Source organism: Lissotriton helveticus, chromosome 1_1 (assembly GCF_964261635.1).
Source record: "Lissotriton helveticus chromosome 1_1, aLisHel1.1, whole genome shotgun sequence".
Taxonomy (NCBI): domain Eukaryota; kingdom Metazoa; phylum Chordata; class Amphibia; order Caudata; family Salamandridae; genus Lissotriton; species Lissotriton helveticus.
Window position 1 is genome coordinate 1,645,608,077 of NC_136057.1, and position 27,522 is coordinate 1,645,635,598.

General features: G+C 43.4%; 1 protein-coding gene across 2 annotated transcripts in view; it reads right to left on the bottom strand.

The window, feature by feature from the left end:
• Positions 1 to 27,522, bottom strand: part of CDK4 (cyclin dependent kinase 4) — a 304,146-nt gene that overhangs the window by 124,288 nt on the left and 152,336 nt on the right. For both annotated transcript variants that reach the window (XM_078688767.1, XM_078688760.1), the window contains exon 3: positions 21,349 to 21,484. In XM_078688767.1, coding sequence (XP_078544893.1) covers positions 21,349 to 21,484 — 136 coding nt within the window. The remainder of the gene's footprint in view (positions 1 to 21,348; positions 21,485 to 27,522) is intronic.

Consider the following 27,522-nt stretch of genomic DNA (forward strand, 5'->3'; position numbering starts at 1 on the left):
ATTTTTATTGAGCATGATCTGTAGTAGTCAAGCAAGAACATATTTTATACAAAAGAGAATACATTCTTAATAATACAATACCTCCGTAGAATTTTAACAAACAAAATACAAAAAAGAAAAAAGAAAGAAAAAGAAAAACAGAAAGAAAAATAAAAAGAGAGAAGGAAACAGAAGAGACAGAGAGAAAAAAAAGAAAGAAAAAAAAAAAAAGGGGCCAATTATAAATTATACATTTTTTCCCCATTTTCTTAGCATGTAGGCCCTTGTCAACCCTTATCGTATCAGGGGGAGGATCTTACATTGTAGTACCAGTTCGAAATTGGGGCCCAGATCTGAGTACCCCGAGCTCTTGTTTTCCTACCCCTTGTGCGATATATAGCCATCTCCTGCTTGTAGATGGCAAGAAATCGACCGAGCCACATCTGAAAGGTGGGAACATTAGAATCTTTCCAGCATGCCGCCAGAAGAATGTGGAAAACGGCAGTACCCAAAAATACAATTCTCTGTTCCTCTACGCTATGACCTAAGGATTCATCGTGACCCAGAAGATATAATGTGGCGGAGGATCTGAGGTTCCGTCCAAAAACTTGAGTCCAGAATCCTTCGATCGTTGTCTGTAAGTTATTTAGTTTCGAACATTCAGAAAACATATGAATCAAATTAGCTTGTCCCTGTCTACATCTGGGGCATCTGTCATCTACTCGCATACCCCAGGTGAACAGTTTAGCCGGAGTAAAATAAAGGTTATAGATGGTTTTAAAGTATTGTGCTTTAAGGTTAGGTGCTAAAAATAAAGTTGTGTAAAGAGTTATACTGTTATTAATATCTACATTAGAATTACCAAGTTTTTGTGCCCAGGACCTCTCAACACTTTCTAGATCATCCTTAGAGGATTGAGAAAATAAATCATATAGAGTACCTATTTTGGTATCTAGTTTCCCTATAACAGAAAAAAAGTTAAAACTATCTAAATTAACAATGGCTTTAGAGTTACGAATGTTGGTATAAACTTGAAAGTATTTTAAGTGATCTGTGGTTGGTATATCAAATCTCTGCTGTAGTCTCTCAAAGGATGGAGCAACGTTCTGTCCAAAAAAATGACCAAGTGTATATATACCTGAATTTTCCCATCTCCTAGAGACAGTGTCTTTTAGAGATGATGATATAATCTCACTATGCCAGAGAGAGATATACCTTGTTATTTTAGGTATGCCTAACTGTTTGGAAGCAAGTTTCCACACTTTCCATACATCTTCAATTACTTTAAACTTTGTTTTCTTATAATAAGATGCTTCAAGCTGTTTCAACAGTAATCCTCGGCATTTATCTCCTAGTCCAAGTTCAAAAATAGAGGGGATGTAGGCGTCTGTGATAGGTGAATTGAGAGGTTTTAATTTGAAAAGCAAGCCCATTTGTTGAAGTAGTGTAGCCCAAAGATAGAATGTCAGATTCGGGATTGCTAGGCCACCTCTATTCGGGGGAAGAGTTAAAGCTGGTAATGCTCTCCTTATCTTACCGTAATTCCAAATGAATTTAGATATTGTTGAATCCAGGATTTTTATAATGGTGTAGTCAGCCATCAATGGGATAGCTCGGAATAGATAAAGTATTCGAGGAAATATACTCATTTTAATATAGTTAGCCCTACCTATTATTGTGAGGTGTAGGTTATCTACCCTCTTCAAATCTGTTTTTATTGAATTGATCAAGGGATCGTAGTTGAGCTGATTAATTTCTTTTATTTCCGGAGAGATATTTACCCCTAGATATATTGCATTTTTCACTTTATAGGGACTGTCATATGTGATATTATTTGTACATATTACCATGGTTTTATCTCTATTAAGTGAATAACCAGAATGGAGTCCAAAATTTTGAGTTAATTGTTCTATTTCAGCTACTGCATCTGCTGGTTTGGTTGTGATGACAGCGATATCGTCGGCATAAGCCAATATTTTAGTAGAGTATGGACCCACATTTACTGGTTGGATTTGGGGAGAATTAAGAAGCTTTAAGATTAAGGGATTGATTACTAAGGCAAATAGTATCGGGGAACAAGGGCAACCCTGCCTAGTACCTATTTGTACCTCGACATACTCTGACTCAAAACCCTCAATTGATAATTTAGCCTTAGGATTAATATATAAGGCTTTCAAGGCTTTAATAAAGCCGGGACCAAAGTTATTAAATTTCATAATTTCCCATAAAAAACGCCAAGACAGTCGGTCAAACGCTTTTTCAGCATCTAATAGGACCATCGACATCTCTCCCCCTGTGGCGCCCATGATGTCGAATAGGGCAATGACTCTACGAGTATGATCAGTTGTTCCCCTCCCTGGGATAAAGCCGTGTTGCCACGGGGATACGAGATGTTTGATGACTCCCCTTAGACGGTTTGCAAGTATCTTTGAGTAAAGCTTTGAGTCTGAGTTTATGAGTGATATTGGTCTATATGAAGAGGGAAGATGAGAGGGTTTGCCTTTTTTCGGAAATATCACTATGTTTGTGTATTTCCATGAATCAGGTGTATCTGAATGATATTGTACCCCTAGAAACAGATCTAGTAGGTAAGGTAGTATCTGTTTGCCCAACAGTTTATACAGCTCTAATGGAATCTTGTCGGGCCCAGCCGCCTTCCCGTTAGCTAGATCTGATAATGCGTTTTCTAATTCCTCCATTGTAATCTCTTTCTCCAGTTCTTCTCTATCAACTCTGTCAAGTATTCTAGGTATTTCTGATTCCGGTACCCACTCTCTAAGGAAAGTGTTCATATCTCTTGTAGATAGATGTTCATTCTCTTTTTGGTATAGTTTTTGATAATATCTCCTAAACACTTCTGCGATGTCTTGAGGGGTAGTGTATTGTTGACCATCATATTCGATATTTTTTATTCTATTATAGGTTTGTTTTTGTCTGGTTTTAAGAGCTAATTGTTTCCCTACTTTTTCTCCTGCCTCATAAATTCTAGCTCTATTCGCTTGATAAATTTCTGCCACTTTTTGGGTTAATGAACTATTAATTTCTGTTTTTAGAATCAGTAATTTTTGTAATATATCGAAGGTTGATTTTCCTTGCTGAATTTGTTTGGCATGTTCTATTTCCAAATTGATTAGTTCTGTATTTAGTTGCTCATTAGTACGATCCTGAGTTTTCTTATAATTTGCCACGTATGCAATCGTCTCTCCCCTGATTGCTGCCTTAAAACAGTCCCATACACTAAATCTGGGTGCACTGTATTGATTATTATCAAAGAAGGATTGAGCAAATAATATGATATGATTAATGTAGTCTGGGTTGGTAAGAAGCTTTCGGTCAAATGACCATTGAGTGTTGGGTCTATTAAAACTACCCAGCTCAAAGGTTAGTGTTAATGCATTGTGATCAGAGATGGTTTTGGGGGATTTAGTTATATTTATTAAAGCTGTCTTGTGTAATGATGTCATAATATAATCTAACCGGGCATATTTGTTATGAGGGTACGAGTAATAAGTATAGCCGTTTGCGTTATGCTTAAGCATATCCCAGACATCCAATAAATCATGACTGTCCATCAGATGAGAAACTGCCTTATATACTTTGGGTTTACGGCCACTATAATTCTGCGGGAGTCGGTTATTTACTAATTTTTCGATATTTATATTGAAGTCTCCACACAGAATTAGTGGGCCGGCCCAAGAGGCCAGTTCTAGTTCTAGCTCAGTGAAGATCTGTGGATCGTCCAGGTTTGAACCATAAAGTGAGCAAATGGTTATATCCGACTCCATTTGAACCACAGCCCACCTGCCTTGTTTGTCAACTAATCGGCGTCTGGGATTCCCTAATCCTGGTCTAGCCAAGATTGCGACCCCTCGTGTTTTAGTTGTTTGTGTTGTTGCTGCTAGCAAATTAAACCCGGGAATTTTTAACAGATTTTTATCGCAGCCAGCTATGTGAGTTTCCTGAATACACAGGATGTCTACAGGATCTTGGCGCAGTAATTGAAAAAGTTGGGCCCTTTTACTCCCATCATTAAGACCTGCTATATTCCAGCATCGCAATTTTACTCTCCCCATTTAAAATATAAACCAATTAAACCCGTGCCATCTCTATAATTTATTTTAGCCCAACACCATGAATTGACATTCCTCTCCCAATTTAGGTTAATCATAATATAACATAAATTACTTCGGTTGCTCACAAACACAGAAAATTCTTCACAATTTCTGATACTACAAATCACTCTACAGATCACACTCTTTTTTTCATTTTTTTCCCCTTCCCTTTTACCCTCCCCCTCCCCCTCCCACTCCCTCCAACTCCCTACAACCCACCCCCCCTCCCCCCACAATGTGAGGCAATTAGACTCTATAAGAGTCTTTTGGTGATGGAGAGACACTCCCAAGCCAGGTTCAGATTCAAAATAGACACATTAAAGACAAGAGAAAAAGAAAGAGAGATAATAATGAAAGAAAGATGAGAATAAGAGAAATTACATATATATAGTTTCGAAATAGACCCATACACTTTCTATATTCCACTAGATTAGCCACCAATGAATATCAGACTTCTCTATTTCCTCTTCCCCCCCCCCCCTTAATATCTACTCAGAGAGTCATCTATTCTCATATTTTCACTAGCATGTCATTAAGTGAGGCTATCTAGGAATTCTTTGGCTTTGATGTCAGAGGTAAAGTATTTAGTCTGGCCATTGTAAATAACTTTCAGTGTAGCTGGGTTATTTAAGTAGACTTGTGCTCTTTTCTCCATGAAGGGTTTGATGAGTTGTCGCAGACGCCACCTCCTTTCCACCGTCGTGTGGCAAAAATCAGGTCTTACAAAATAAGAAATGGTGTCTCTGGTCCTGCGGGCTTCTGGCCTGGCTTTTTCTGAGATGGCCTGTCGGAGGAGGAAATTTCCAAAAAATACAAGGACAGCTCGTGGATAACTCCCCTGCTTGCTAGTGGGTTTCAGGGTAAATGGAGTCCTATATCTCACAAAAAAGAGAGTTTCCCAAGGACCAGAAAGGACTGGGTCAATAGGTTATATCAAAGAAAAGATTCCTTTCTGGGTACTTATTTCACAAGGTGACCATGAGGCCTATCCGTAGCAATTGGCTGTATTTGGCATTTACAATTGACAAATTCAAGAGGTCAAAATTTAAGTCTCCACACTAGGTTATTTGTACTTTTTACTCAAAGTTTATTTTATAGAAATTCATATTTAGGCATTCATTTTAAATACACTTTATAATTTAACACTGTGGTCCTCTGGTACAAATATATATCTAATGGCTAACAATTCCGTATTACGGTTATCTAACACAGAGTCACCACTTTGTAGTATGCATTCAAAATTTAAAATACAATAATACAACAAATTAATAAAAAAACATTTTATCACAGTTTAAAATGGTCCAAAGAGTCGACGCGTTTCGGTGCGTTTATTTATACTGAATGCACCTTCATCAGGACAGAATGAGTTAAAAACAGGTTTACATCTTCTTTTTTAAATTTAAGAAAAAGATCGTCCTTCAAGTAATTTTCTGGGGCGTATTGTTCTTTGGTTGGTCTGGTAGCACGTGTTTATCAATTCACGGCCGTCAGTGATTTATATTTGATTATTAAGAACATGTGATCACTAAAACGGGATAAATGGTGTCTTCTCCAGGTGGCGTATTTTTCTTAAGGTATATACTCCCCTCTTATGTGGTCTCCCGACAATACTCGATTATATGAATCCTGTCAGTTTTAAAGGCTTTTTTGCTCATTAAGTTGGTGGTCTTGACGGTTCTAGAGATTGTTGTCGCTGCCCTCGCTTGCCAACCTCGCTCCTTTTATTTGATTCTTAAGAGCTTTAATCTGGCTAGTGCTTCCTTCGTGTGGCTGGCGTCCGCTTCACTGGAGATGACCTTGTGAAATAAGTACCCAGAAAGGAATCTTTTCTTTGATATAAATGGAGTCCTATGCACTCGTTGTACTTCGAGCTCCCAGTCCCATGAAGAGAGTTCTGGAAGAGTGTCTTTAAAGAGTTGAATGATGAAAGCTCGGATATCGGAACCTTCAATATTTTCTGGTATCCCAAGTACGCGCAGGTTGTTACGCCGTAAACGATTTTCCATGTCCTCGAGCTTCCATCTGACATCACTTAGTTCTGCCTCATGAGAATCGACTTTCTCTTGTGTGACTGTGGCCTCTGCCTCATTAAGAACTATTCGTTCTTCCATCTCCGTCATTCTAGTATGGTCCTCATCAGAAAAAAATGGGACGGCAACAATAACCAATCAGTAGAGGGTTTTCAATATCCAATCCCGAACTGACCAATCAGAGAATGACTTGTATATGAACGCTATGGAGCGGTGCTACTGAGATTCCCAAACAACCTTGCAGCTGTTAAATAGTGTTGCAACGTTAGCTATTTTAAGTGAGTTAAATTGAACAATTTTCGGTGAAAGTCACACATACCAGTTTTGAGAAGGAAGCAGTTGCTGCTCTTTTAGATTCTCGCAACGCAGGACATGTTGGCTTCGTGGTACACCCTGTCGTTCCTATGCTCTTGTTTAATTAAATTGTTTAATGGGTGAGGTACTTGTCTCGGTGTATGATCGTCTAGAAGAGAGACCCCAGCAGCAGCCACGAAATAACTACAACCCTTGGGTACTTAGCTGTGTAGGAATGTATGCCACCCTCCCAGCGGTGCCTATTTATAAAGAAAACTACATTTCACGAGGCCGTCACCTTTAATGAGGGTAAGCTTCTTCTTGGAACCAAAATTAGTCTTTATTCGCGTGTTTACGTTTTATGTGTCATACAAGTCTGTTCTGCTGCATGCTTTTCCTGAGTGCGCCGCGCGTGCCCCTCTTTTGGTCTGTTGCTGCCAGCTGGAAGGGAACAGATTAATTATTGATGTGTTAGGCACACCTGCGAACAATTTAAAGTGCACAGGGGATTAAGGCTCTAAATCTGTTTGTCATCATTTTAGCACCCTCTACCCCCTGCAAACTTTCTCTCAGGCATGTTTTCATTTAAATGTTTTTGAGGCCATTGAAAAGAGAGCTTTAAGATTTCACTGTGGTGAGAATTTGTGAACAGAATGTGCAGCAGGCAGCCTTCCAGGGCGCCTGTAAAGTAAGAAAAGTGGTCGATTGGTCCTAAGAAATAGACCGAAGTATCATAGGGAATATCTTGCTTCAAAAAACAATTAAAACTCATGGTGCTGTTTAAAACGCGCAATAGACTATTCGGAAAGTCTTACAGGATGTTGTATGGGTGTGGTAACTTCAGTAGAAAAGGTAGTCAGGATTCCTCTAAAGCAAGTGGGGTGTACATGGCCATTAAGTTCTACTGACATACAGAATACACTTTAATTGGGCATGACGTGTAGTGACACTTCTATCATTCATGCTGAACATATATTCTATACATACTCCCTATGGCTTTGGTTCAGCCTCCTTCTGCTTGTGGCTTCTTTGGTTCAAGAACCTTCAGACATTGGCTTGAAATATTATCAGACACATCTTGGATCAGCCACAGGAGTATTTTTGTTTCATCTTCTGTATGAGGGACTATTTTACACCTGATACATATATTATGTTACAAAAAACCTCACAGGTGTAAGGTGGCGCTCTTGAGCACTCCTATATGCAGAATAATTTTGCAGACAATTCAATCAAAGTAATCCAATGGAAAGAAACAAAGTTTTATTCATGAAAGATTAAGCTATTGACATTGTAAATGACAATGCCATTTATTTATCTGTTTTCAAAACCAACACATAAATAAACAATTTGTCATTTACAATGCTAATAGCTCTAACTTTGGCAAAGGCGAAACCGTTGCATTGTAAATGCTTGTTACCAATAGTCTTGCCGTTGACGAGGGCATGACCGGCGGAAATAGCAGATCTAAAACAATTACTAGATCTGTAACTGAGTCCCCTTTCAAATTGTTCAACAAGGAAGTTGGTTATGTCAACAATAGGGGCCTCCAAGGGATCCAGGTCCCTCTCCAAGCACTAACGTACCCAAAGTTTCCAGATCCTTTTGTATCTGTAATGTGTCCCTGGTGCCCAAGATTCTTCGAGGAGAGTTGCAGCTGTTGCAGTGGAGAAGTGTGGCTCAATGGTTAGAGTGGCAGACCCTGATGCAGAGGTCTAGCCCGGGACCAGGGTTCAATTCCCCGCCTCGGCGGGTCTTGGGCTAAAAAATTCCACGGACCTGATAATTCTCGCCTCGGTGCCTATTCCAATCATGGAGTCCCACTCTGCAACTCTGGGCAATAGCTTGCTTAATCTCCACAACGGCCCCCACAACGCTAAGGATGCCTGGCCTCCACCTTGGGGGGTGCCCAGGAGTGGACACCTCACAGGGAAAGCCAGGATGGGTTCCACAGCGGTATTCGTACAAGCGCCTTGAGACCCTTGCGGGTGAGTAGTGCGCTATACAAGTATCAATTTACATTTACATTTACAGCTGTCTCCGAAAGGCCTGAGATTTCGTTAGATCCCCTGACACTTTCCAGGCAAGAAGGGATAAACTCCTGTTCTGAATTAGGGGATGAATTAGACCGCCTATGTCTGGAAGAGGTCCCCTAGGGAAGAAATCAAAAAAGAAAGACTCCAAGTCAGTTCTAGGACGGTCGGGAACCAGGCCTGGGAAGGCCAAAAGGGGGGTTATCAATAGAAGGAAACACTGTTCCTGTGTCACTTTCTGAAGGACCCTCTGAATCCTGGTGCTAGGGGGAAAAGCATACCCTCGGATTCCTTTCCAAGATTGAAGGAAGACGTTGACTGCCAGAGCACCCGGGTCGGGCATCCAGCTGAAGTAATTCTCGAGTTAGGAGGTCAGTCTGCTCGCGAATAAGTCTATCTCCAAGGGCCCCCAGATCTTGTTCAGGGTATTGAAAACTGAAAGATCCAGTTTCCAATCGCTGTAATCTAGGAGGAATCTCGAGTTCCAATCCGCAGAGATGTTTGCCTCTCCTGGAAGGTATTCCGCTCTGAAAAAGAGCTTCTGCTTCTTGGCTAGATCTGAGAGGTCCGCAGATTTCGTGACGCCCAAGCGGTTGATATAAGCCAATGCTGACATGTTGTCCATTTTTAAGATGAAAGATCTCCCTTGAAGGGAATATCTGAAACTCATAAGGGCGTAGAGACCGGCGGTTCATTCCAGGTAGTTTATGTGGTGGAGAGATTCTTCCCGAGACCACAGACCCCCAGTGTTTTGTTTCAGTAGACCGGCACCCCACCCATCTGATTCCAAAGTAAATTCTGGAACTGAGCCAAAGATAGCCTTCCCATTCCAAGTGTCTAGGTTGTTCAGCCACCAGTTTAATTCCGAACGAGCCTCTTGGTCTAGGCAGATCCGATCTCCGTACTAAAGTCCGGATCTTAGGGCTCTCGCTTTGGTCCTCTGAAGGGCTCGGTAATTGAGGGGTCCGGGAAAGATGGCTTGGATGGAAGACGAGAGAAGGCCTAGGAGTCTGGCCAAGTCTCTGAGGGACAGGTCCTGACGTTTGAGAATGTACCTTATTTCATTTTTGATTTTGGAAATATTCTTCGAGGGAAAAAGAAGAAGACAACGAACTGTGTCTACGGTGAAACCTAGAAATTCCAAAGACCTTGAGGGAATCAGGCACGACATCAATTTGTTTATGATAAAGCCTAGACTCTCTAGGAGGTTTATCGTAAAGGTCAGATCTTTGATTAGTTAAGAGGAATCTTGGGCCATAATAAGGATATCGTCCAGGTAAATGATTAGACTAATGCCTCTTGACCTCAGGTAAGAGACGACGGCCCTCATCACCTTGGTGAAGCACCCGACCCCCTACCTGGCAATGCTGTAAAAGACTTCATCCCCTTGCTCCTCCCTCTTTGGACCAAAATCATCAACAGCTCCCTTCAACAAGGTCTCATTCCAGACTCCCTCAAGGTGGGGCAAGTCACGCCTATACTCAAGAAACCTACAGCTGATCCGTCTGACCTAAACAATTACCGTCCCATCACCAATATCCCCACCCTGGCCAAACTGCTGGAGAAATGTGTCCAACTCCAACTAACAAAACACATTGACAAATTTGACCTCCTCAACCCTCATCAATCAGGCTTCCGAGCGAAAAATAGCACGGAAACAGCTATGACACACATAATTGAGGACGCCCTCCAAATCCTTGATCGCAATGAGTCTTGCCTCCTCATCTTTCTTGACCTCTCTTCAGCATTTGACACGGTCAAACATGAGAACTTGCTGGAGCTGCTAAGCACTAGAATGGGTCTATCGGGAACTGTTCTCAAATGGTTTTCGTCCTTCCTTCATAACCGGTCTCAGAAGTTCAAGATCGACAATGTGCTATCTACACCTGTGCCTGCAGATCTAGGTGTTCCACAAGGATCCTCCCTCTCCCCCACACTGTTAAACCTCGTCATGGAACCGCTCGCCACCTTGCTCCAAGCATCCAATGTTCAATTCCATATGTACGCCGACGACACACAACTTTACCTAAAGCTACAATCCCCGGAAGATATCAAACATCTGAATTCCACACTTATTAACACTCAATCTTGGCTGGCCGATAATCACCTCAAACTAAATGCTCTGAAAACTGAGTTCCTACTCATCTCACCCCCGGCGAAAATTTCCACCACCCAAACCTGGCTCAATAACCTAACAGCACTCAATGTCCAACCTACCATCGTGGATTCGGTGAAATCCCTTGGCATCACACTCGACGCCAAGCTCAACATGCAGCAGCACGTCAGCAAAGCCACAAAAGGAGCTAATTTCCAAATCAATACACTGAGGAAACTTAAACCCTTCCTCCCTGCCAAAGACTTCCAAACTGCTGTACAAACTTTAGTCATCCCTCGAATAGACTACGGAATTGTGGCCCTCAGCGGACTCCCGCTATCCACAACAGCACCCCTAAGAGCCTCCTTGAACGCTGCCGCAAGACTCATTACTGGCTCAAGAAAACATTCACATATATCCCCAGACTTAAAGTCTCTAAAATGGCTGCCTTTTGAAGCCAGAATACAGCTAAAAATTGCAGTTATGACACACGCGGCCGTGCACCACAATGCACCCAACTACCTCGCTCAAAAGTTGTCTATATCAGGAGGTTCGAGATCCAATAGAAGTACAAAAAATCTACTCCTGAAACCCCGTAGATTCCGGAAAGAGAAAACATACAAGCGCTCCTTCTCAGGAATGGCACCCAGGATCTGGAATGCGCTCCCTCCTGAAACCAGGCTTATCTCCTCCACTGCACTCTTCAAGAAAGAGGTGAAAACCATCCTTCTGGCCAAGATCTCCTGAACTTTATAGGTGCTGGATCAGAGACTCTGCATCGCTTTGTATCACTGTTCACCTGTCCTTTGGCACTATACTCCTACTTGATGGTGACACTACTACGATACTCTCTTACTACCGACAAATATATGATACACTTTGGTTGATTGAATCACCCTCCCGATGCCCCCACCCAGTGTTCTCTCTATCCTAAGAAATTGGTATAAGCCATCCACACATCCAAGGTTTACCTGAACCCTTCTGTAGTGGGATCAATGACTTGTGCCGTCTTATATTACTTGTTTACCTGATTGTATATTGATATGTTTTCTGTACGTTATTATTATCCTACTATGTTAGTGACTATTATATTGCTCCCATTATCTCTGTTCATTCCTGCTGCCCCTACACCTGTCTCTGTGAAGCGCTCTGATATCTGTAAGGATCTTGTTTGCGCTATATAAAACTTTGAATAAATAGTGTTGAAGGTGTTTACTGATCTTGAGAGTTTGCGTACAACACCCTGAACCTTATGTAGCGCTGATTGTGCTTTGCGCCCGTCTCTTGATGTCTCTTCTCGATGTGATGCAATGGCCTGAAGGACTGTATCCATTACCGTGGAGAGTGTGGCATCTGGTTGGTGTGTAGAGCTCCGTTGGGCTGCCCGAGTTACATTGATATGTTCTTGACCCCCCAGGGCGATCGACGTTGAATAGTCCCATGTAAGCCCCTGGGCTCTCTTCTTTCGGATGAACTAAGAACTATCATACGAAAGAAGAGAGCTCTCCATGATTCTCAATCGGGTTTCCGTGCTAATTATAGCACGGAGACAGCCCTCGTGGAAGTGACCGACGCCATCATGGAGACGCTCGATCGAGGGGGAAAGGCGATGTTGGTCATGTTGGACCTGTCGGCGGCTTTCGACACCGTCCCTCATGAGGGTCTCCTTTTAAGACTCAAGGAGATCGGACTACGGGGGACGGTGTTGGATTGGTTTCGATCCTTTCTATCGGGCCGCCGACAGGTGATCTGGGCTCCACCGTTATCCGCGGAAATGCCATCGCTAGAGGTTGGGGTTCCCCAAGGATCCATCTTGAGCCCCACCATTTTTAACATCTATATGGCTCCTCTGGCGATGGTAGCGGAGGCATACGGGGCCCGGGTCATCTCATACGCTGATGACACCCAGCTCTTATTTACGTGCAGCAAGGGTGAGGTCTTTGACAGCGGCAGGATCACAGACTGTCTGAGTTCAGTCTTTGCGTGGTTCCATCAGCACAGCCTGAAATGCAACTCGGACAAGTCCGAGTTGCTTTTCTTTGGCTGTGCTCCCGATCCGAGTTGGAAGTTGTGGTGGCCCCAGGACATGTTTCCTCCTGAAAGGCCATCCTCCCAAGTGAAAAATCTGGGAGTGGTAATTGATGATGACCTATCCTTCCGACCCCATATCGTAGGGCTTGCTGGGAAATGCTTCGGCATTCTTAAAATGCTGAGGAAATTTCTCCCTCTGCTCTCCCTGCAATACCGAAAGACTGTAGTTCAGGCGCTAATAGGGTCTCGGTTAGATTATGCAAACGCGCTTTTTGCAGGTCTGCCGAAATACCTTGTGGCCAGACTGCAGATCGTTCAAAACTCGGCGGCTAGGGCCATATTTGGCCTGCCAAGGAGAGCCAGTGCTTCTCTGCTGTTAAACAGGTTGCACTGGCTACCTATTTCCAAAAGAATTAGGTTTAAAATCCTCACGTTGGCGTTCAAAGCCCTCCACTCTGTTGGCCCTAACTACATCAGAAAGCGTATCGCTTTCTATGTACCACGGAGGATGCTGAGGTCAGCCGACCTGGCTAAAGTGGAGGTACCCACTGTCAGACGAGTTCAGATGGGAGGACGGTCATTCCGATTTATGGCTGCATGCCTTTGGAATGAACTCCCCCTTTCCCTCCGCAAAGCTAACAACCTCCTAGCTTTTAGGAAGGATCTGAAGACCATGCTCTTTTCTGTGTAACCACTGCGACGGTAGCGTTGTTGCCTCTGTGTTTTTTGGACTTCAGGCCCCTTTGCCAAAGCGCCGGGACACCCTCTGGGGTAGCCGTGCGCTCTAAAAATACGGCCTTAACATAACATAACAATCCATTATTATTACATACTGTAAGTGAAGCAAATGTTTTATTTTGCCCAAGGTGTGTTTTCTGCATTTTGGTGATGAAAGTCTTAGTCAGCTTTTCGACTTCAGTATAATATGCCTTTTGGTTTCAAATTTGTATGCTCCTTATTCCCCTTTCAATATAGACTGGTCATAATTCAAAGTCATTTAGTTTTGAGATCTGTGATAGCGGTGTATTTGTCTTTTACCCAGGAGGGCAGCTTTTGTTTTGAATTTATATAAACCTTTTCTTTTACATCATCATGTGTTCTAATGCAAAGATAGCACTGGAGGAGTTGTAATCTAAGTTGTTCTACTGCAAACATTGTTTAGATAGAGGCACTGTAGGTTTTGCTTTTTTAAATCATTTATACATTGTCCTTTAGTACATCTATTCTCAGGAAATGCCTCCTCTGCTCGTTTGGAAAAGAGTGCTTCGATAGAGTCAGAGTCAAAACCAATATCTTGCATAGTGGGCAGGATACATAATTTCAGAATGCACTGAACTTCAAAATGTTGATTTTTTGCTCATAAAAAAGCAAATGTTTGTTAGTCATCTCTGCTGGCTTAAAACTATGTAGATGTTGAAATAACGCAAGTAAAATTGCTTTATAAAACAACTAACCACCTAAATATGGTGAAGACAGGCAATTTTCCTCTGGTGAGTTCAAGAGTAACTTGTATCAGATTTGCTATTACGAGATTTCTCGTCACCTTTTGAGGAAGCAGACACCAACATTAGGACTTCAAGACAGAGTGGGCTGTCCACAAACAAGTTGAAGTGGAAAAGAAACAAGTGTTTCAAAAAAAGAAGACCCCACACCCTACAATAAAGCACTACTAGGCAAGAACATCCCTTTCTTAAAGCCCCAGATTTCAGGATTCAGAAAAAGGGAGTGGTTGGGAAGGTAAACTCATAAGAACAAGTTACATACCTTTGGTAATGCTCTTTTCAGTAGATACTCCGACCGCAGAATCCTCCATTTGAATATTCCCCGAGCATCACACTGAACCTGGAAAATCTACAGCAGTATCCATGCAGATCAGCAGGCGAAATCATGTGGCTCCGTACAGAAGTCACTCCAGTCTGGATGTGACGTGTGGAGTCCCATATAAGCCCCATCCATGCATACTGACATCTGTTACTTTTGAACTTTTTACATGGAAAAGAGTCCCGTTCAAAAAACGGGGGGATGGGAGGGTGGATGAAGAATCTGCGGTTAGAGTATCAACCAGAAAGTGTTACTAAAGTAACTTGTTCTTCCGCAGACTCCTCACGTTTTGAATAGATACCAAAGCAGTACCTCCCAGGTGGTTGGTTTGTGAATTGGCTCAAACCAAAAATTCCTACAGGGCTGAAAGGACAACATGCGACTGATGGGCCTTGTTGTCTAGGCAGTAGTGCTTCACGAGTGACGACTATGTAGCAGTCTGGCAAATATCCAGAGCAGGCACTCCATGAGACAACACAATGGTAGCATCGTTGGCTTTTGTATAATGAACCCATTAACCTTCTAAAGGATTCTTCTTGGACAACACACAGCATATTTGAATGCAAGAGATTGTCCGCTTATGCAGTGCTTCGCCCTTTTTTGCTCCAGCGAATGGCACAAAGAGTTGATTGTCCACACAATGTTCTCTGGTACGACCAATGTAAAATCTATCAGCTCTTATAGGATCCAGCCAATGGATTATTTCGTCCTTATTTAGAGGTGTGGGTGGTGCAAAGACTATCAGTAGAGTAAGATTTTGCCTTGCTCACTGTGCCACTGGATTCAACCTAGCCTGGCTGAAGAAGGGTGACATACCCTGAAACCGGTCCCAGGATGCTTGTTTCCGGTCCAGGGAGGACCTGGCCTCACAGTTCGGTCTGGACTGCTCCCATGAGGCACAGGGTCAAGACTGATTTGCATATGGCTGGGCCCACCTGGGGTGGCGTAGTGGGCAAATGAACGATGGACTTAACCCAGATCTTTTGACTGGGGGAGAATGCTTGCATTGTCAGCATTGCGTCCATCATTTGTTTGCTGTATACACAACGTGAAACAAGGTCACCGCTTTCGGGAGGAAGGAGGGCCTCCTTATCAGGACCGGTTTGGCTGAGTAAAACAAGGTGTATGGCAGGTTGATGGAAAAGGCTTGTAGCTCACCCACCCACAACAGCAATGATGTTATGGCCAAAAGGCATACTATACTGTCTTGAGGGTCAGGAACCTTAGGGGACAGCTATGCAGCAGTTCAAAAGGAGTGCGCATGAGGAAAGTACTGAGGCATAATGAATGGAGACGATGGAAACATATGTTGTAAACCTTTAGAGAATCGCATTACAACAGGGTACTCACTGAAACAAAGAAGGCTGATTTGGCATTCACAATAAAGACTAAAGAACTGACCAGAACCCTTTATATGTGCCCAATGTAAGGCATTGCTGGGTTAAAGATAATGCAAAGACCACCACTTCAGACAGTGTGAGTGAAGTGGGTGGATCTGGAGGATACCACTCAAACACAAGTTCATGCCAATGGTAGTCTCATACAGACTTTGTTGAGGGACCTGGTGCCACGATGACACTGACAATTTCAGTCGGATGCTCAAAAGCCTGAGGTGGAGACTTTGCCGGTGCACATGCAAGACCCTGTCCTCTAGCTGTGTCAGAAGATCTTCCTGAAGAGGCAGCCTGATAGGAGGGCAGATGCTCAAGCCCAGGAGTTCTGGTCAACACTCTGCTTGCCCAGTCAAGAGCCCTTAGGATGACTTTGCCTGCTAATCTTCTTCAGAACTCGGGTCAGGAGAGGTATAGGTGAAAGTCATACAGAATTCCAGAGTACCCCACTAGAAGGAAAATATCCCAGAGACACTACTTGGAAACTCCAGACCAGTGGAGTAGCACCAGCCACTCCTGGTATTCCAGCCACTTCCAGAGGCATAAAGCCTCCAGGCACCTCCTCCACCCCCCTGGTCCTTGTTGTAGTAGTACCACATGGCAGTGGTGTTGCCGTGAGCACTTGGACCAGTTTCGTCATATGGATGATAGGAAAGCTTCAATACCAAGAGGATGGCCTGCAGCTCCAGAATATTCATGTGGAGTCTGGCCTGTACTGGAGACAAGATGTCTACGAACTCCACCTCTCCTAGATGCCCTTGCTAACTCACAAGTGATGCACTAGTCACAAGTGTGAACTCTGGGTGGGTAGAGAGAGGAATCTGCTGCATACTCAATTGCGGTTCCGCAACCACCACTACAGATAGTTTGCACATAATCTGGAGGCAATCGGAGAGAGCCCCCTGATGTTTATGCCACCGAGACGTCAGATCCTACTAAAGAGATTGCTTATGCCACCTGGTGTGCCTATTTTAACCTCGATTGTAAAGCTAAGATCTCTAGGAGGCGTCATGCAAAAGTGGGGGTAGCAATTCTCCTTACCAACAGGCTGGTAGAAGTATGTATATCACAGAGACACCTCTGACCTTTATCTGGCAGTCATCCTATTTCATTCCAGCGGGGATTTAGGTTCTTCTCCCCTTTTATTGGTAAACGCCTATATTCCATACATCCTATGATCCACTTTTGAATAAGGTCTCCGCATTCACTAACAATACTTTAAAAAATGAGCACCCCCCCCCCATATTTTACTAGTAGGTGATAGATGATTTAATTACAAAATCTCCAATCTTGCTCGGTCTCAATTAGGTGACGTTGAAAAAGAGGCGGCTTTACACATCCCTCCAAGTTAAGATGGAAGCTTTTAGCTGACCAACTGAGAAACGACAATTGTTTAACTGCTAATAGATTACTCTCGAACTTCCAGTCACAGTATATCTTCACACCAGTCACTGTCTGTATATGGTTGGGCAATTGCATCCCCAGAATCATATGGGTCATTATCAGAATGTGTTCCGAATAATGCATTTAGTATGTACGCTCTTCCATGTGGCAATAGCAGTGTAATGGAATCTGATGGAAAACCCAAAAGCTGCCGCCCAGATGGATCAGGGAGGGAATCAGATGTGTTTGTAGCAGCGATGACTTGGAATGCCCAATTGGTTGCACTCATCATCCAGTGTTGATTCTCCATAGTCCAGCGTAGGCTGCAGCACGAAAGTCGCAGTCAACATCGAAGCCAAAACGGAGCTGTAGTAGGTCAAGAGGGTCCAACTGTCATTGTGATTAGACCCCTCCACACTGAAGTGGATTGGCTTCCAGAGCGAGACAAAGAACGTTGTTGCCCTTGCACCTTCTCTGGAGTTTGAGAATGGCATGAAGGGTCCAGAGTCCCGCTTCAACTTTTTAGGTTTGTTCTCAGACTTACCCAGAGACTTCAATTGTGATGAAAATCGGTCACAGGGACAACTTCGGGAGCAGCACTTTCCCTTCAACCTAGTGTGGCCCCGGCACAGAGTTTTCTGGTGCTTGGCGATGTAGAGTTTGTCTTTGAGTTACCGGATGGCCTTGGGACTCATCAAGGCGCAGTCGTTGAAGGTCTTGGAGTCATGTTATAACCCCAGACACCACAGGCAAGCCTGATTGGGATCGGTCACATACATTTGCTTGCAACTGACCCTACAAGGTTTGAACCCTGTAGTTTTAGGGGGTGACATTTTCTCAGAATAAGATTTAAAAAGTGAATAATCTACGGTTAGAAGTATCTATCAGAAAATAAGATACATAAAGTGCAGATAGAAAAGGAAGCCTTACCAGGAAAGCAGAGAGAGAAGAGCCAGAGAGATGCATTAATGATTATAACTTGACTGCCATTCTAAAGAACATCTAGGAGGTAACAAAGGCGCAGACATAAGAGTAAATACATAGAACAGAGATACAGGCCCCCTGTAAACTCTAACTACCAGGGTAACTTAACACTTTGCAAACTGAATGGTATGCAATGTTTAGTTGATGGGTGTCATAACATACAAAAGAGCTATATACATAAATTATTGGATTCTACATTTTCCAGTATATGAACTGCCAGATGTACAATTTCTTTTTTAATTAATAGGGCATTTTGTAATGAAGGCGGTGAGTAGTGCAAGATTCAAATCGTGTTCATTTTCCAGAACAGCAGCAGAAATGGATTGTTGGTTGTCAGCCTGATTAAGCCGTAAGATCACTTAGGCCACAAAGAAAGTGAAAGCATGAATGATTCATAAACCTTATTAAGAATGTGAACTGACAATTTACGCCTCAAAAATTCTTGTTCAGTACTTCTATGGGTGCACATAAAAAAAACACATTGATTTACCGTGGAGCAAATGTAATTCAGCCTGCAATTCTAGGTCCAAAACATCTAGAATTTTAGACTAACAGGAAGGCTCATCTTGTGTGAAATGATCTTCAGTTGTTGATCCAAATAGTGATTCTTTTCTTCCTGTGGCTAGGTTACACAACCCTATAGTTGCATAGAATTATCTTACTAAGTTTCCTGCAGCAAGGAATAAATCCTGTCCACTTTCGCCATATGAGACATTCTCAAAGCATATGCAAGTGCATAAAGATGCTTTGCTTGCTTTCCTTTTTGCTCTCTTTAAGGTTTTGAATCCTGATCTTACTTGCCTTAACAGCAGGACAAAGACCATAGGAAAGAATTGTTACGGCATCACTTCCACATGCTAGGGTTCAAAGTTTTTTTAAGAATTGTTGGCCCTCGCCGGTTCCAGTAGCTTTGATATTTTTCCAGATAACACATACAAAACAGCTTGTTCCGAGACTGAAGAACAGCAGGTGTGGTCGCACCATGCAGAATCATCTGCTTCCATCTTTTTTCAGGAAATCTTTTTTAGAAACATATCAATGTTTATTTACACATTTTATTATTAAGGACGTTGTGGTACAAGTACTGTTATCCCTTTTGCTGTTCTCACTCGCAGTAAGTAGCATACGAAGCCCCTCAGATTCTCATTTCCAATGGTTGTGTTTTTACAACTCAGTTTAAGCTCCTTGCTCTCATACTGAACAGTATTACCAACCCCCGAAGGTCTTCTGCAAGAATATTCAGATGGTGCAATGTGCGGGTACTTTCAAACCACGGTGAGACTGATGGCCACCTCACATCCTCTGGTATTAGCAGCCTTCACTGGGTCGCAGCAACAAGTTCCACTAGCATTGTTGCCTCTGTTGGTGCAATTAGCTATGAGATTTGGTTATTGAGATTACTCCTATCCTTTCTTTGCTCATTACTATCCCATCCTCCTAGTATGTGACAAGTTCCCATGTGCTCCCCCTAATTCAATAGTATGCATTCCTTAAGGGTTGGTCCACCACAATCCTACAGTTGAAGCCACTGCAAACATTAAAGGGAGGGAGGGCCGAACAACGACTTATGTGTGATGCGGGCAAGCAGAGGTCTTCAAACTGGGGGGCGGGCCCCCCTAGGGGGGCCTCGAGTGATCCCAGGGGGGGGGGGGGGGCGCCAGGCTGTGCCCAAAAGAAGCATTATGCTCACAGCAGTGCTTTGTTTTAAGCATGGAAGAAAACGAGCAGCTGTAGCCTCTCTGTAATGTGCCAGCACTAACAGTTTTTTTCATGTATATCAGGCTGGGAGAAGGTGTCAAAAGGGAAGGGACTCCAAGTATTCTTCTACACCCCCACCCCCATTTCTATTAATCAGACTGTAGGTATTTGTACACATAGTAAGGCTTGCCTGACCACAATAGTATGTTTGGCAATCATGTATTTGGTTGCATTTTTTAAAACACTAAGAGGATTTAACTGGAATGTTTAAATAGATCTCCTGTTTAAATAAATTGAGACATATTTAAACAGTACCAATTTAATGGAATTATTGTGAAACATTCTGAGGCAGGGGGGGCCGATCAATTAGATTTGTTCACTGGGGGGGGCGTGGCGTTAAAAAGTTTGAAGACCACTGAGGGCAAGTAACATAGGGGGCAAGACCAGATGTGAAGTGAGTACATGACCTGGCAAGCAGGAGATGTGGCACAAAGGACCCGCCGACGTCCGCTGACAAAGGGACTCTCAGCAGCGAGGATTCAAGCCAAGACAAACAGGTGCAGGAAACCAATTAAGGAGAATCAAGCCCCAGAATTAGAACATGGAAAGATTGCTGCATGGGGATGGAGCGGCATGCTGCTCCTTGCCTATGCTACATGCGCTTTACTACTCTGGACAGTTGTCAGTGGTGACTGGATTTACAATAAATGTATTTACACAGTAATACTTAACACGGTTATGTTGCTCTAAAATGCTTTTTCAAAAAGTTCATACTTGTAGTACAATTGAATTGCATGGTGATACATATTAGAGCAATGCCAGTGCTAAATAAGTAATAGCAATGAAGCATATCCTCACAGTATACGGGTAAAGCACACTCTACGGGAAAACAGTCTTTCTTCCCCAACACATACATACACACATTACTGCATTTTGCAAGCGTCCTTTCAACACAAACAGGAGCAGCATGGTGGTTGGGCACAAACACTGACACAGTGGAAGCCTCCCTCGCACATAATATACAGAAATGGCAACAGTAGTGCAGGTCTACCCCCGGGCAGAATAGGTGCACTATAAGAAACCGCACTACAATTAAAAAGTCCAATCAGGAATACCTGGAATCTGGGCAATACCTGTGCAGAGTAGCTCAGAGCAGTTAGTTACCCCAGGAGATCAATCACAGTGGCCAGCTCCACCATGAACAGAATGCAACACTTGGAGGCTTTCACACCCAGTGCTGCAAATCACATCGAATGAGAAAAACACACCAAAACTGCAGAGCCTTAGGTTTTGTTATGAGATAAAGTTTGAAAACGTGTAGATATTTTGATGGTTTTGCCCAAGCTTGAAATAGCATTCTTTAAAAAATAAACTTTTTGTACAATAAACATTTGCAACGTAAATCTATGTGTAGCAGGGATGGCCAATCAAAGAGGTTGGTCAATTGGCGATGGTTGTCACAATGCTGTATGATTTTGATGAATATTACTAAATTGTTACCTTAATAGTATCCTGAGGCAACCCTGGAGCTGGTGCTTTATCCAGGTAGGTCTTCAGGTCCTGATCCACATGCTCAAACACCAACGTCACCTTGGTTTCTCGGTCTGTTCGGGCTGTGGCACAAACATCCATTAACCTACGAGAGTTAAAGGGAGAAGTCACTAACAGCATCCGGCAGGTAGCAACAAGTGGTAATTTAAGAGCGCTAATATACTTTTGAAGTTTGAAACCGATAGATTTACTTATTTGGCTCAAGCAGGGACATTCCAAGCTGAAATGTCATACAAAAGGGCAGAGTTGGCACATAGCATAATAGCAGTTTCAAGGAAAAACAGAAATCAGAGCATTTGGTTGAGGCATTGTACTTAGATGCTTGTTTGTGATGAGTGATCAGCTAAACAAATAAAACATATAGACAGGTTACTAAGTATAGTTTCACTTTACAGTCTAAAAATAATGTTAGTCTTTCAGCATGCTTTCACAGTGTTCTCATGATGTGATGCTTCAAGCTGGTTTTAAACTCCAAGTGTGGATCAGGCACGTTCTTATTGGTTCTTATTGGTGTTAAAAGTGCATTCTGGCACGCAGATCAAAAATTCATGGTGGCTGTGTAGCAGGTCATAATGTTGGCAAGATACTGCTAAAAAATGCCATGAACAACTTTGAAAAACTTTTCTAGAGCATGTAAATGGCCGTGTTTTTAGCTAAGTCACCCAACTTCAGGGCAAAAGGGAATGCTAGGGGCTAGTCTGGGCAAGTTGAACAAGATCCTGGTAGCAAATGTTACCACATTATCCGGTATGAAGAAATAATACTGATCAAGAACTTTAGAAGGCTGTTGCAATAACGAATTTGTTATGTGTTAGAAAATTAATTATTGCCCTAGTGCTGTGAAATGGGAAATATGGTTGTATTTTCTATATGTTGGCTAACTGTTACCGGGCTGCAGTGGTATTAATGCATTCCTCCTTATGAATTTAAAGGGTGAAAGTATTCCTGTATTTCTAGTGAAGGAGACAAAGGTCAGAATGTCATGTGGGAAGTGAATAGAGGTAGGTTAGTAGGTGGAAGCAGAGGAGAAATAAAAGTAGAGGAACTTTTTAGAAGAAGTCAGTATGAAGGCCCTGAGACCCATCTATAGGCAAATTGCAGCGAACTTTATCCAGCCCCCAGCCTACCCAAAATCACCAGATAAGAAGGCCAAAGTAGTACAAAATGGAAAAAAGGCCTACTGTGAACAATACGAATACACAATGTTTTTTGGGCAAGCACATTGCATTCCATGGTTAGCTTTCTTGTCAGTCTCATTTCCTTGTTTCTTATTGTTCGATTTCCTTCCTCTTCTTGTGTTAATCCCTTCCTTGGAGCATAGCTCCTTTACCATCCTTTTGACTGGATGACTAGTGTCCTTTCATTTTTTACAATCAGGAAACCCGTTTTTCACGAGAGTGTAGGTGTTCAATCCTTACCCCCAAGAAATATTGGGAATCTGAGTGCCTAACCATTTTATTTATTTTTTAAATATAAATGGCACTCAGGGCTCTGTACTTTAGAATCCTAGAAATCCAAGGGGAAATGGGGTACATTATGCAGAGCTCTCACTTTCACCAGTAAATTTCACTTTAAATATTACAGTTGGTGTCAGGCTCTCTTGAATCTTCCTCTGCCTCTCCCTTCAACCCATCCTCACTCTTAATCACTCGACTTGTATTGAGTTTTAATTACGCTTGTGGCTCCACTTGCTGAAAGACCAAAAATGTATGTGGTGCACTATGCATGCAACTCTGGTATACGGGCCCTCGTGTAATAAACAGGATTTAGATTGCATAGAAATAATTTACAGTGTTGAATGACCATAGTAGCTTTATAAAGTAACTTATCTAATAGTAGGATAGTTAAATTGTGCTGCAAACAAGTTACTACTCTTGTACGTTTTAAGATTCTTATTAATAGATCGAGACTGCGGGACTAAATAGCCTTCTGGTTGCAAAAGTCCTACTCTCAGCTTACCAGATCTCACAGTGACCTTAAAGCCCGTTCATTGTGGACGTCTGGTTGCTTACTTCTTATTCGATAGCTTGCCTGGCCCATTTAGTTGGCCCATCTAGTCAACCCACTGCATGGCTCTTAATATCTATGATACCCATGCTTTGCGAGTAATTTCAAGGCCCGGTTCTTGAGTAGAAAAAAACTTCATACTTTTTCAAAACAGAAGGCTTACTCCCTCATCTTTCCTCATTGGGGCATAAGATATTCAATCCATGTTCTCGCTTCTCAGTCACACTGACATGATAGTGCAGGGAAAGTGCCATGCCAGATTTCCCTGCCCATCAAAAGATAACTAAAGTACCTCCATAATATATCATTTTACCAGGCAAGAACACCTCACCATGGGACTCAAACTGGTGACCTTGGAATAATGATCGACAGCTAACTGGACATGATGACAGCACAAGCAAACACCATCACTGCATTCTGCTTCCACACTCTAAAGATATTGAAGAAGATCTTCAAATGACTCCCAAATGACACTAGAAAAACTGTCCTGCGCACTCTAGTTACCAGCAAGTTGGGCTATGGTAACCCCCCCTGGGCCAGGATCACCTAGCAACTCACTAGAAGTCTACAGACCATCCAGAACTCGGCAGCCAGACACATCCTGAACCTCCCACACAGAACTCACATCACACCACACCGGAGGGAACAACACTGGCTCCTTATGCACAAACACACTAAATTCACACTCCTCACACACATTCAAGGCACTACACAACTCCGGCCCGACGTTCCTGAACAGTCTCATCTCCTTCCACCTACCATCCAGACACCTCAGTGCCGCAGGACTGCAACTCACATACATCTTACACAAAACCGGATTGGGAGGACGGGTATTCTTACATCGCCCATAAAACATACAACAACCTCCCACTCCACATCAGAGCAGCCTCCTCTCTTCTTAAATTCATCAAGTAGCTGAAGACCTGGCTTTTCAATTAACCAACCTACCATAGGCAGAGCTAAGCACACACATTTGCTCAGTGCCAGTATACTCTTGCAGGAGATAGGGCACTTTATAAATGCACCTAACATATGTCATTGTGCTTAGGTTTTCTAGAACGCTCATACACCTCAGGTTTCCTGACTCAGACTAAAGCTAGCATAACAAGAGGAGGAGTATAGATAGTTATGCTTTAATAACTATCTATACCCCAGTGCACCCTCCTGGGTGAGTTGTGCCTATACAAATACACGTAACATAATGTAACAAAAGAAAACAGGTCTTGAATCTGTTTTAGTTGGAAGTGAGCTGCAGTCAAGAAACATGCAAGTAGCAAAAACAGAAGATCAAGCACCCTTTTGCTACTTACAGATGTAAAGGGTACTGAGCTTATCAATGAAAGCAGTACCTAAAACTCACACGGGACGCAAGGGCCCGCTGGTCTTTGAGTAATTGATGTGCTGTACTGTAAACGGATAGGAAGTCGAAAAGTCAAAGTGTACATTGAAATAGGGCAGGTATCCAATGGAGGACAGCAAGCACATGAGATGCACGGACAAAGTGATAGGCAACATGCATTAACCAGGCAGCAGCATTTTGAACCATCTCCAGCTGGTTCATGAGATAATTTGGAAGCCCGTGCAAAGAGCATTCCTCTAGGTAAACTGAAATTCAACCATCGAGTACACAGCCAAATCATTCGGTGCCTTTGCCCCCTCCAAGGACTAAGGATCAGAAGGATCATGCACAAAACGAGGAGTTAATAAACATCTCGTTGCAGTATTTTACTTTGAGGACGAAACAATTTTGAAACCTAAATTGGCAAAGGACAGAGAAAAACACAGAGAAAAAACAAGCATTAGAAATGCAATAGGTCTCGCAGCATTAGAGTTAGTGCTTTTAGAATTGTTAATGGGTTTAGCATGAGGGTGAGGGTGAGTGAGGGTGAGGGTGAGTGAGTGTGAGTGTGGGTGAGTGGGGGTGAGTGTGAGTGGGGGTGAGTGTGGGTGAGTGTGGGTGAGGGTGAGGGATTGAGGGTGAGGGGTTGAGGGTGAGTGAGGGTGAGGGGTTGAGGGTGAGTGAGGGTGAGGGGTTGAGGGTGAATGAGGGTGAGGGAGGGTGAGGGGTTGAGGGGTTGAGGGTGAGTGGGGGTGAGTGAGGGTGAGGGGTTGAAGGTGAGTGAGGGTGAAGGTGAGTGAGGGTGAGTGAGGGTGAGTGTGGGTGAGTGTGGGTGAGTGTGGGTGAGTGTGGGTGAGTGTGGGTGAGGGGTTGAGGGTGAGGGGTTGAGGGTGAGGGGTTGAGGGTGGGTGAGGGGTTGAGGGTGAGTGAGGGGTTGAGGGTGAGTGAGGGTGAGGGTGAGTGAGGGTGAGGGGTTGAGGGTGAGGGGTTGAGGGTGAGTGGGGGTGAGTGAGGGTGAGGGGTTGAGGGTGAGTGAGGGTGAGGGGTTGAGGGTGAGTGAGGGTGAAGGTGAGTGTGGGTGAGTGTGGGTGAGTGTGGGTGAGTGTGGGTGAGGGATTGAGGGTGAGGGGTTGAGGGTGAGGGGTTGAGGGTGGGTGAGGGGTTGAGGGTGAGTGAGGGTGAGGGTGAGTGAGGGTGAGGGGTTGAGGGTGAGTGGGGGTGAGTGAGGGTGAGGGGTTGAGGGTGAGTGAGGGTGAGGGGTTGAGGGTGAGTGAGGATGAGGGGTTGAGGGTGGGTGAGGGTGAGTGTGAGTGAGGGTGAGTGAGGGTGAGTGAAGGTGAGTGAAGGTGGGTGAGGGTGAGGGGTTGAGGGTCTTGAATATTAATATAGATATACCTGTTTGTGTGTATATTTTGCACTACTGCTGTACTTGAAATCAATCGTTTTATGTATTGATCAATTGACAAATGTATTACAAAATCTGCAGAATGTAAGGGGTTGAGGCAACACACTGGGTTATAAGGGGTGACTATTATTTACACTTCGCTGTGTTGAAAGTATATAAATAAGATACTAGGACAAACATTTTATTTTTATGTGTTTATATTTGGTATAATTCAGATTTTTTAAATTCATTCTGGGTAAACTCGAGGCATATTCGAGTATTTGCGTGTTATAAACTTGGATATATTACTTTACTTAGAGCACTGCCATGATGAGTGAGTTTAGAGGTATTCGCGGCGCTAGTCCTTTTTTAGTTTCCGCTCTAAAGTTGGGATTGTGTGCCCCGGTTTAAGTCTAGTTGGTCCGCCCTCTATTTCTAAGCCCTGATATGGCGCGAGAGACAAACGCCTAAACGCAAACTTTTACTCTGGATTGTTGACGGGAGGGAATCCTCTTACCGTGTGATCCTTCCCCGTTGGATTTAATCTTCTACCCAGCAGTGACTTGAGTTGCGCTGACTGTGTAGAGCCCATTGAAAAAATGTGATCGACTCGGGACGCTTTAAATCAGACGGTCCCATTATTCGGTAAGGATTGGTAATATACGAATGACACGCTGTGTGTTATTCTTACGGGTTAATTTAGCTTTGATAGACGTGTAAGTTCCTTGTTTGGTTTAATGAGTATACTTCAATTATTCTTTACAGAAGATCGAGGAGGCGGAGAGTTGAGGCAGGCAGGCAGGCATGGGAGGAGAGGAGGAGGGGGGAGGAGAGTAGGGGAGGCACGGCCTAGCGGCCGTGCAATCAAGTAGTGAGGGGGCGGAGTTGTGGGAAGGCTGAGAGAGAGAGTAGGCGGCTGGGGGCATGTGCACGCGCATTTAAGCTCAATGCGCATGCGCATTGAGCTTAAATTTATCGTGCACTGCAAGGAATCGCCACGATTCCTTGGAGTGTGGATAAAGAGTAGATGAGCCCCTATAGTCTCGCTTGCTCGATGCGCATGCGCATCGACAGGCGAGACCTAAAAAGCACAGGGGTCTGTGGAGATTAATGCACAGGAGGCAGCTGACAAAGACCCTATAGTTGATGGGATCAAGACCCACTGGCAAGTCATGTAGTATAAGAGTGATGATACCACTGACGCCAGAGGCCATTTAAGGCTGCCCAAAACCGACTCCAAGGCTGACTGAGAAGAAGACGGGCCAAAGCACACCAATCTCAGACTAACAGAACTGCAGTGCAAATACGTCTGCCTTAGTGCAAAGACAGCGGGCAGAAAGGGCATGGGTGACTATTTCATAGCTCAACCAGACCAACAAATGGCTTAGCCGCA